The sequence below is a fragment of the Cebus imitator genome, unplaced genomic scaffold (assembly GCF_001604975.1).
Source record: "Cebus imitator isolate Cc_AM_T3 unplaced genomic scaffold, Cebus_imitator-1.0 Scaffold295, whole genome shotgun sequence".
Taxonomy (NCBI): domain Eukaryota; kingdom Metazoa; phylum Chordata; class Mammalia; order Primates; family Cebidae; genus Cebus; species Cebus imitator.
The window spans coordinates 2,551,267-2,562,010 of record NW_016107610.1 but is presented as its reverse complement, the minus strand read 5'-3'; the positions used below and the strand labels follow the sequence as shown (position 1 = coordinate 2,562,010).

At 52.2% G+C, this 10,744-nt stretch overlaps 1 protein-coding gene across 2 annotated transcripts in view; it reads right to left on the bottom strand.

Moving 5' to 3' along the window:
• The window catches only part of ALPK3 (alpha kinase 3), a 58,261-nt gene that overhangs the window by 29,973 nt on the left and 17,544 nt on the right, over positions 1–10,744 (bottom strand). For both annotated transcript variants that reach the window (XM_017502292.2, XM_017502293.2), the window contains 2 exons: positions 5,606–5,723; positions 3,771–5,010 (listed from right to left, as the gene is read on the bottom strand). In XM_017502292.2, coding sequence (XP_017357781.1) covers positions 3,771–5,010; positions 5,606–5,723 — 1,358 coding nt within the window. The remainder of the gene's footprint in view (positions 1–3,770; positions 5,011–5,605; positions 5,724–10,744) is intronic.

Genomic DNA, 10,744 nt, shown 5'->3' with positions numbered 1-10,744 from the left:
TTTAGATGGAGTTTCCCTCTTATCACCCAGGCTGGAGTACAATGGCACAATCTCAATTCACTGCACTCTCTGCCTCCTGGGTTCAAGTGATTCTCCTGCCTCAGCCTCCTGAGTAGCTGGGGTTACATGTACCTGCCACCATCCGCAGCTAAATTTCATTTGTATTTTTTTTAGTAGAGATGGGGCTTCACCACGTTGACCAGGCTTTCCTGACCTCAGGTGATCCACCTGCCTCAGGTTCCCAAAGAGCTGGAATTACAGGAGTGAGCCACTGTGCCCGACCTTTACTTCCCACTTCAAGTTTTTAGAGTTTCCTCCATATTTTCTACTATGACTACTTTTTTTATAATCAAAAAAATAACTTTTTTTCCAAAGAAATTTGGCAGGATAAGAGTATGAATAAGCAGACCAGGCATAGTGGCTCATAGCTGCAATGGCAGCACTTTGGGAGGCCAAGGCAGGAGAATCAATCGAGCCCAGGAGTTCAAGACCAGCTTGGGCAACATAGTGAGAACTGTCTCTACAAAAACTTATAAAAAAAGAAAAAGAATAGCCAGGTGTGGTGGCACATGCCTGTAGTCTGAGGCATGGGACTTAGGAGGGTGAGGCAGGAGGATCACTTGAGCCCAGGTGGCTGAGGCTGTAGTGAGCCACAATCGTGCCATGGCACTCCAGTCTGGGTGACAAACAGCAAGACTCTGTCTCAAAAAAAAAAAAAATCCAATTCATCCACTAAAAACCAACAGCTTAAAAGTATACATAGATGTTAAACACGTTTCACATGTATAACCTATTCAACCTTTTTTTAAATTAAAACATTTTTCAAAAAAAAGAAAAAAGAAATAAGGTTTTTGATTTTGTTTTGTGGTGTTTTTTTCGTTTTCTTTCTTTTCTTTTTCCTTTTTTTTTTTTTTTTTCATTCTTTGTCTTCTATTGTTGGTTAAGTGTAGCAAACTTTTTTTTTTTTTTTTTTTTTTTTTTTTTTTTGAGATGGAGTCTCACTGTAGCCCAGGATGGAGAGCAGTGGTGCGATCTTGGCTCACCGCAACCTCCCCCTCCCAGGGAGGGGGAGCAATTCTCCTACCTCAGCCTCCCAAGGAGCTGGGATTACAGGTAAGAGCCAGCATGCCCAACTAATTTTTGTATTTTTTAGTAGAGACGGGGTTTCACCATGTTGGCCAGTCTGGTCTTGAACCCCTGACCTCATGATCTGCCCACCTCGGCCTCTCAAAGTGTTGGGATTACAGGCATGAGCCACCGACCCGGCCTAACCATGAGGTTTTCGTAGGAGCAGTGGAACCACCACAGACAACTCTCAAGTACCACACTGCCTGAGCCCCTCCTCCTACCTTTGGGAGGTAAGGAAGAGGTGGCCCTTCCCCTTCTGGCCCTACCAGGAGGATGCCACCATCTGGTTTGGGGTTCCTCACCACATAGGCAGAGATGCCAGATTTGCACACTGACTTGGCCACCAGCCTGGTCTCTTCCTAAATGAGCTATGAGGGCCTACAAGAGCCATTTCTTCCAAAAGGCCCTACTCTGCAGCCTGTGGGCTGTCAGGCACGTGCAGCAGCCACACAAAGTCTTCCCTGGGCCATGTGGACTTACCACACCAGTGGCCAAAACTACATGAGACCAGGCATGAGCGGGGCAAGAGTCAGGAACAGATTCCGGAAAGTCTGGTTTGAGGTCCTTGAAGTTTGCTCCACTCCACTCTGAACCACTGTTCCTACAGTCTGACCTCAGCGGCCATGAAAGAAAACCATTTTCCACAGTCAGTCTTTCACAGTCTTCCCCTCCTTCCCGCCATGAAAGTTTTCTCCATGGAAAAGCCTCTTCTTTTCTCCACAAAGCATCCTTTCCCCTTTGCCCTCTGCAAGGTGCTGTATCAGCTTGTCCCTCGTGTGCCTCCCTTCACTGCCCTGAGAAACCACCTGTCCTCTGTCCCTACCCCTGGGAAGCACTGTTCCCCCATGAAGCTATTCCTGGACCCATAACTCCTGCTTCCTCCCCCCTGAGAAACAGTCTCATCTTAGTTCCCACCAAAACCAAAGGTGGTCTCCACTTAAGGTTACCAGATTTAGCAAAAACAAATAGTGGGTTGGGCGCGGCGGCTCACGCCTAGAATCCCAGCATTTTGAGAGGCTGCAGTGGGCAGATCACTTGAGGTCAGGAGTTTGAGATCAGCCTGGCCAACATGGCAAAACCCCGTCTGTACTAAAAATACAATAATTAGCCAGGCGTGGTTCCTCACACCTGTAATCCCAGCTACTTGGGAGGCTGAGACACAAGAATCGCTTGAACCCGGGAGTTGGAGGCTGCAGAAGGCTGAGACCGCACCACTGCACTCCAGCTTGGACAACTTCATCTCAAAATCTCAAAAAAAAAAAAAAAAAAAAAATGAAGAAGAAAAGAAAAGAAATATTGGACACTCAGTTTCAAATAAACCACCAGTATTTCTTAGTGTAAATATGTTCTGTCTATTTTACCCGCCCCAGCCCCGCTGTTGCAACACTTTTCTTTCTGCCACTAATAAGAAACACTGTCTTCTTTTTGTCCCACTATAAAACATTCTGTCTCGCTGGGCACGGTGGCTTATGCCTGTAATGACAGCACTTTGGGAGGCCAAGGTGGGCGGATCACAAGGTCAGGAGATCGAGTCCACCCTGGCCGTGGTGAAACCCCGTCTCTACTAAAATACAAAAAATTAGCTGGGCGTAGTGGCACACACCTGTAGTCCCAGCTACTGAGGAGGCTGAACATGGGAGACAGAGGTTGCAGTGAGCCAAGATCACACCACTGCACTCCAGCCTGGTGACAGAGCAAGATTCCACCTCAAAAAAAAAACAAAAAACACTCTGTCCCCCTAAACCTCTGAAATGATGCCCCCATACCCCTGAAACATGAAGCTATAACCAAAAGGGACAAACTGTTTCCTTCCTGCCCCTCTCAGTCCGGCCCCTCAAGCTCCTTAATGCTGCCGCCCATCTGCCTCTTTGAGGAAGGGACTTTCCACTACCCCGTCTTCACACAAAACATCATCTTTTCTCTGTTGGCTACCTGCCCCCTAGAAGATGAAGGCACTCCTGTTATCGAGCAAAATGGCTGGCCTCTGTCTCCCACCGTAGTCATATCTGATCCCAACTGCCACTTACTTCGTTCTTAGTGGCACCAGATTCTTACAAGAGCCCTATCAAGTGGGCATTGGTATTATTATTATTCTTCCAGTTTTACAGCTTGCTCTAGATCACACCATGTTAAAGGCAGTCAGATTTGCATACAGGTATGCCTGGCTCCAGAACCTTAGCTAAATCCAGGTTCAACCAGCATTTCCTGGACATTCAGCTTTGTTAAAAATCTAATGCGCAGACGCGTTGCGACCTGCTGTACACTATAGGGCATGCCTGCTCCTCCGTCTGCCCCGTGAAACGCTGTTGCCTCAGCAGAGCCCACAGAAACCCTCCACTGGCCCCCTTTCCCACCCAGAGAATACTATCTTCCTGCACCCCCCTCCGGGGCACGGTCCCCTTGGCCGCGAACTCCTACACTCTCAGAGGAGCGGTACAGTCAGGCTGTGCTCCCCACAGGCCTGGCGTCTGGAGACTGGCTGGGGTGATGGGGATGCCTGCGGTCCCCTGCTGCTGGCACTCCAGCCCCTCCCCACCCTTCTATAAATAGCCTACTGCTCGCTGGCTGCCGAGCAGTTGCAGCAAGAGTTTCCATGAGGTCAGCTTCCCAGAGCAGCCTCCAGACGCCCAACACCCACTTACCTCTCCTGGAGTCCTGTGGCCTGCTCGTCCCTGTAAGGGGCTGTCCCGGGTGCCATGTTTCCGCCGGGCAGGGGGCGTCGGCACGTGGACAGAGGCCTGGGGTGAGGCGTTCCCTAAGCTCTGGGCCCCACATTCTGGAGCTTGACTCATAGAAGAAATGGGCTTGCTGTCGGTGGTGGCCTCCCCTTTGGGCTTTGGAGGGGCAAATCTCTTTCTGTTGAAAGGCCTGGTCGGCTGGGGGGCCAAGGAGGGTGTGGGCTGGCCAGGAGCCGCAGGCACCCCCTCGCCTCTAGCCCTAATGGGCGCTGTCCCCTTGGGACTCTCTCCAGGCGCCTGGACACTCAGGGGCTGGGGGCCCTGTTCCCCCAGAGGCCTGACTGCCTGGGCGTTCTCCAGGTACATGTCCTTCAAGGAGAAATACACTTCCTGGCCTGGGCCTGGGCCAGGGGCCGGGGTCGGGGCCTTCTGGGCCTTGTCTGGAGTGTCCCCAGCAGAGGCTGGCTTCCTGGTGCCATCTGTGGCAGAGGACCCAGGCCCCCGTGCAGCCCTGCCTCTGGGCTGGGTCTGAACCTGCTCCACGCCCACGGGCCCCCGAGTTCCGCAGGAGTCAGGCTCGTCTGAGTTGGGGATGCCGTTTTCCGAAGAACGGCGGCTTCGGGCTGCCTTCTCTAACTCTGGCTTCTTCAGGCCCTGCTTGGATTCCTCATCTTTCTTTTTCTTCTTGGCCCCACTCTCCTCTTTGAGGGCTCTCGGAGGCCCCAGCTCCATGGCGTCACAGATGTATGTCAGCAAGCCACGCTCCTCGTCCTCCCCATTCTCGGGGGCAGCCTCCCCGTTGGTGGTCACCTCGCCAGGAGCAAAACTGTTGATCAGGCCCAAACCTGAGTGCTGGGCTGACTCAGTCTCTCCCTCCTGCCAAGCCGCCGGGGCCCCACCCTCGGGCTCCCTGGCAGGGCCGGAGGGGCCCGGCGCCTCGGCCCCGCTCAGCCGGCGCTTGCGCTGGAAGCGGTCGGGGCTGAGCTTGCGCAGCGTGTCGGCCTCCGCCGGCGCCGCCTCCTGCTTCCAGCTCTGCTCGATCTCGCGCAGCTTCGCGGCAGCCTTGCGCTTCAGCTTGGCGAACCAGCGCTGGTGGAGCTTGTACTCGGTCATGGTGCCCACCTCCAGGACCCCTGAGCAGGACACGATGCCTTTGCTGTTCCGGGCAGAGGCCTGGTAGATGGCGGCATCTTCTTCTCGACACCTAGAGGTAGGAGCATGAGGTGCCACCTGTCCCCTCCTGGGAGGTGAGAGCCCCCCACGCCCCCCAGCCAGAGCCGTTCAGAGCCGAGCATGCTTCCCCCTCCCCACGGCAAGCCCTGCCGCGTGCCACGCCCCACCTCACACATCACAGCATACAACATCCTCCATTACAGTTGAGGCTGGCAAAAGGGTGGCAGCTGACCAAGGCCATACTGTCCCAGGAGGGATTAGACTTGGGGCCCAGGAGAGCTCCCTTCAGAAGCAGGTGACCAGCACAGCGCCTTGTGAAGTCATGATGATACAGTTGCTTTTTTTGGCCGCTGACCTCACGGAAAATATTTCCGTAGGTCAGGACCTCCTCTGGCTGCACCAGCTCTCTGATTGTCAGTAACACTCCCACCCTGGCCTTAGGAGCTCCCAGACACTGGAAGGCAGATGTGGTTCACCAGGTGGTTCAACCACACAGCAGAATCCCGCCCTCCATCCCAGACAGTGCCTGGGTATCTCCAACCAGACTGCTCCATTTCTGAGGGCAGGGCCCCAGCCAAAGGGCCCTCGAGAGGGCAGAGAGAACAAAACAGGCCCTTCTCCCTCACCTGTACAGCTGCAGTGTGTGGCGGTTGCCCTGATGAGTGATCTCATATTTTGGCAAGCCACAGTAGCGGTCCAGCTCTGTATCATCCTTGTACCAGGTCACCTCTGGCTCTGGGTATCCTGAGAAAGAAGCAGGAGATAGGTTGCAGGAAGGCCAGTTCCAAAATAATCAGAAGAGGCTGGGCATGGCAGCTCACACCTGTAATCCCAGCACTTTGGGAGGCTGAGGCAGGCAGATCACCTGAGGTCAGGAGTTTGAGACCAGCCTGGCCAACGTGGTGAAACCACACCTCTACTAAAAATACAAAAAATTAGCCAGACATGGTGACAGGCTCTTGTAATCCCAGATGCTTGGGAGGCTGAGGCAGGAGAATTGCTTGAACCCAGGAGACAGAGGTTGCAGTGAGCCGAGATCACGCCACTGCACTCCAGCCTGGGCGACAGAGTGAGACGGATGATAATAATAATCATGGGCCGGGCACGGCGGCTCCCGCCTGTAATCCCAGCACTTTGGGAGGCCGAGGCGGGTGGATCACGAGGTCAAGAGATCAAGACCATTCTGGTCAACATGGTGAAACCCCGTCTCTACTAAAAAAAAATACAAAAAACATTAGCTGGGCATGGTGGCGCGTGCCTGTAATCCCAGCTACTCAGGAGGTTGAGGCAGGAGAGTTGCCTGAACCCAGGAGGCGGAGGTTGCGGTGAGCCGACATCGCGCCATTGCACTCCAGCCTGGGTAACAAGAGCAAAACTCCGTCTCAAAAAAAAAAAAATAATAATAATAATAATAATGGGAAGAGAGAACACAAGGCTGTGGCTTCCCAGACCACCTGAAGAGACTGGTCGGGACCATCTGCCCTAGGCTGGCTGGAAGAATGATAGCTCAGCTTATTTTTAGAAGCTGGTCCCTGTCAAAGCTGAAAATGATTCCCCTTCAGCAATAGGAAGGAAAATATGGAGGAGAAACTTTCTAGCTTCCTAGTGGGAAGGGAGACAAGGAGTTTCCAGAAATCCTTGGCTGCTGGGAATAAGTTTCCTTCTGTAGTGGCCCATTCAACTTTCTCAACTGCAGTAAGGGCTCTATCCTCAGAGGTCTCCTCCCTCATGTCCCAACACGAACATCTCTTCCAAGAGCCCTCCTCCTTTCATTTCAGGTTCCCGAGCTGTTAGGATTATTTGACTACATGGCTAAAACTGTCTGTCCACTCATTCATTCATTCATTTACCCATCGTCCATCTGTCCACACATCTACATCTTCCTACCCATCCCGTCACTGCAATGACACTGACTGACTGTCTGCCGAGCCCCTCTTCTCTGGCCACTTCCAGCCCACCCACAGGAAGAACTCCCAGCTGTTACTGTCACATGTCCCCTGCCTCTCTGGCCATAGTTAATTGGTCCAGTAATGGACACCAAATCAACTAATCTAGCTAATTCTTTGACCACGTATTTGGGAATTAAAACCTAGAGACAGTCTACCATTGTGTCTGGAAATTTAACTTCAAAAGGGTAGAGCAGTCACGTTCTGCCACACGGACTGAGAAGCAAACGCTACACTGAGAGATGGAAAAAGGAAGTTGATGTTCAGGATTGAATAGAAGTGGAAGACAGAGAGAGTCCCAAGATGCTTCCAAGTACTAGTTCCATTCCTTGCTTGGACACAGCAAGGCATTCCATAAGAATCCCCTCTGGACTTACCAACGAATCCTGCTTCATTTCTTAAGCTGGCTGATCTGCATTACTTGCTCAGAATGAGACTGCTAAGATACGCTCACTCAGAGATATATATTAAGTACATATGACTGGCAAGCTAGGGTTATGAAGACACAGAAGCACATAAGACAGGGTCTCTGCACTCCGGGAGCTTACTGTGCAGTAGAAAAGATGAGACGTGACAGGCACACACACAGGGCAGCAATGCGCCTAGCATCTGCACCGGCGCTCTGCCTTTCCTGCTGCCTACAGATACCCTGCGCTCCTATCTAAAGCGGCCCCTCACTGGATCCCGCCAGCTGGTGCCTAATCAAGGACATTTCTCCAACAATTATTCCTGCTCATTCCTGCATCATCAAACTTTTCCTCTCTGTTACATCCTTCCCACCAGCGTACAAGCCTGCTATATTGTGTCCTTCTTTTTGTGGGGGGGAGCGGGTGGTGAGGGGGACAGCCCTGTCGCCAAGCTGGAGTGCAATGGTGCGATCTCTACTCACTTCAACCTCCACCTCCCAGGTTCAAGCGATTCTCCTGTCTCAGCCTCCCGAGCAGCTGGGACTACAGGTGTGCGCCACCACGCCCAGCTAATTTTTGTATTTTTAGGAGAGACGGGGTTTTACCATGTTGGCCAGGATGGTCTCAATCTCTTGACCTTGTGATCTGTCCACCTCTGCCTCCCAAAGTGCTGGGATTACAGGCGTGAGCCAAACTGTGTCCTTCTTTAAAAATAACTTCCGTTGACCCCACAGCCTCTTCCAGACCCTGCTCTTATTTCTCTGCTCTCTGCTTTACAGAAAAATTCTTTGAAGGAGCTGCCTGTACTCAATGTCTTCATTTTCTCTCTTCCAATCAGGCTTTGATAGCCTCTACTGCACCAGAATCGCTTTTGTCAAGGTCACCCGTGACTTGTACTTTGCCAAATCCAATGGCCAATTCCTATGCCCGTCTGCCCAACCCATCAGCAGCACCGACCCTGCTTCCTGACACCTTTGCTTCACTGCTTCTAGGGCACTGCTCTTTCTGGCTGCTCCTCCCCCTTCACGGCCGCTTTTCCTGAGCTCTTTCGTCAGAGAAAAGAGCTCTTTACTACCTAGACCTGCCCCAGAGCTCAGGCCAGAGCTGTTTTCCATTCTCTATCCACACTCACAACCAGGGGGTCCTAATTCTATCCTGTGACTTTCAAATATATGTATACTCATGGACCCCCAAATTTCTATCTCCAGTCCAGTCTTCTGCCCTCAACTCCTCATCATTATTTCTGACTGCATACCTGGCATTTCCTCCTGAAAGTATAAGAGGTATCAAGCTTACCAGGTCCCATCCAAGCTCCTTAGTCTCCCCTCCAAGTCGGTCTCCACGAATCTCAGTAAACAGCAACTTCATCCTGTTTGGCTCAGGCCAAGACCCAGAGGCAATCCTGCCTTCCTCTCCTTGTCTCGCCTCTACTCCATCAGGCAATCTTGCTGGCCCTCCCTTAAGAATATATCTAGAATCTGATCGCTCCTTGCTGTTCCCCACCAACAGCCTGGTCCACGTTCCTATCATCTCACACCTCAATTTCTGCAGTAAGCTCCTCACTGATCTCATTTGTGGCCTCTTCAGCCCATTCTCGGCAGAAGAGACAGAGTGATCCTTTTAAAATAATGTCAGATCACGGTGCTCCTTTGCTCAAAACACCACAATAGCTCCCTTTCACGAAGCCCTCATGATCTGGGCCCTGTGAGCATGCTGGGCCCACCTCCCTCCACCCTCCCCCACCTTGCTGCACCCACCCGTGTGGTCCTGCCGGCTGGCCTCACACAGCGCATGAACACCATGGCTTGCCCCCTGCAGGGCTCTGTTACTTCCCTAGAGAAGCCTCCCGACCACCCTGTGTAAAGCAGCAACTCCCTCTCCCAGGCCCTTGCTATCCCTCTTAACTGTGTTTATTTTTCATAGAACACATTGCTACCTGACATATTATACACTTATGAGTGTGTTGGTTTACGTCCATCCTTTCCATGACAAATATCAGCTCCATGACAGCAGGGACTTATCTGTGTTATTCACTGCTGTGTCCTCAGTTCCTAGAATAGTCCCTGGTATGGAATCAACACTCATTAAATATTTATAGATGAATAAATGAAGCAATGCACTAAGTGCTTAGGGCTGCAGAGAAAGCAGTGATCACCTCTGGCTGGGGACTCAGGAAAGGCTTTTGTAGTGAGTGGCACTTGGACTCGACTTGGAGGGTGGGCAGGATTTCAGAGAAGATGGGTTCAGTCCCTCTGATCTCCCGCTTCCCCTCAGCTCTCATGTCCCCTGCGCTTCCCCTTCACAGCACTAATCACAATACTGTCGTTGACTATTTCCTTGCCTGTCTCTCCTGCTAGACTTAGGTTCCATGTGGTAGAAACTGTATCTCATTCACTGCTATATCCCCACCACCTAAGACAGTGCCTGGCATGTGGTAATCACTTAAAAGAAGTCTGCAGGACGATAAGTAAATGAGTGAGTAGGGTGACGGGCGAACACACGAGGTGGAAGGGCATTCCTGACAAGGGAACCACAACAGGAGAGTGGGAGGGCGACAAGCAAAGGGCACGCTGGGGAACTGTGTGCAGGAGCAGGGAGCGGGGGAGGCAAGGCTGCAGCTGCGTCAGCCAGGAACAAACTCTGGGCAGCCCTGGCTGTAAAGCGAGCCCCATGTTTCCACTGTGAGCTAAAGCCCCTGGTTACATCACTGTGTGTGTGGCCAGGGCCAGCACAGGTGTCCTCACCATCCTGTGAGATGATCTCATCCCTACAAGGGCCCAGCTCAGAGCTTCCCTGCCCCATGACCCGCCCAGCACAGCCCCAGTCTCCAGGGCATCTGAGTCCAGTCAGATACCCGGGGAAGAGGGCAGGGGTGGGGCAAGGAGGGAGAAGCTGAATGGACCCCACAGCCCCAGGGCTGGGGCCTCAGCCCCCATGCCACCCGCTGGTGCCGCTTCTACGCAGTGGGGGCCAACCCGACAGCTTAGGGCTTCAGAGCCACAATGAGCTTTGGAAGTAAATTTATTTGGGAGAACACATTGTCTTCAGCCCTGAATAATGTGAACTATATTCTAAAATTCGTAAAAGCAGGGGGGCTCTGGGCCCTTGACTCCCAGCTGTGCACTTGTGCATATCCACAGGCAGATGTGCACACACTTTTGGCCCTGGCCAAGAGAACCCACGGTGGCGCTTGAGCCCGTGGCCCTCCCTCAGCCCCTTCACACCATGTGGCCTCTGTTTCACAGCCAGCGGACCTGACTCAAGAACCCAGCTTGGAACCTGCAGACTTCTCCGAGACATTCCCAGTTCACAGAAGCTCCGATTCAAAAGAATAATGAACAGAAATTTAAAGTTTTCAAAAAGCTTTCAAATACAAGAATTTTATTTGACCCTCAGAACAACTCTGTGCAAA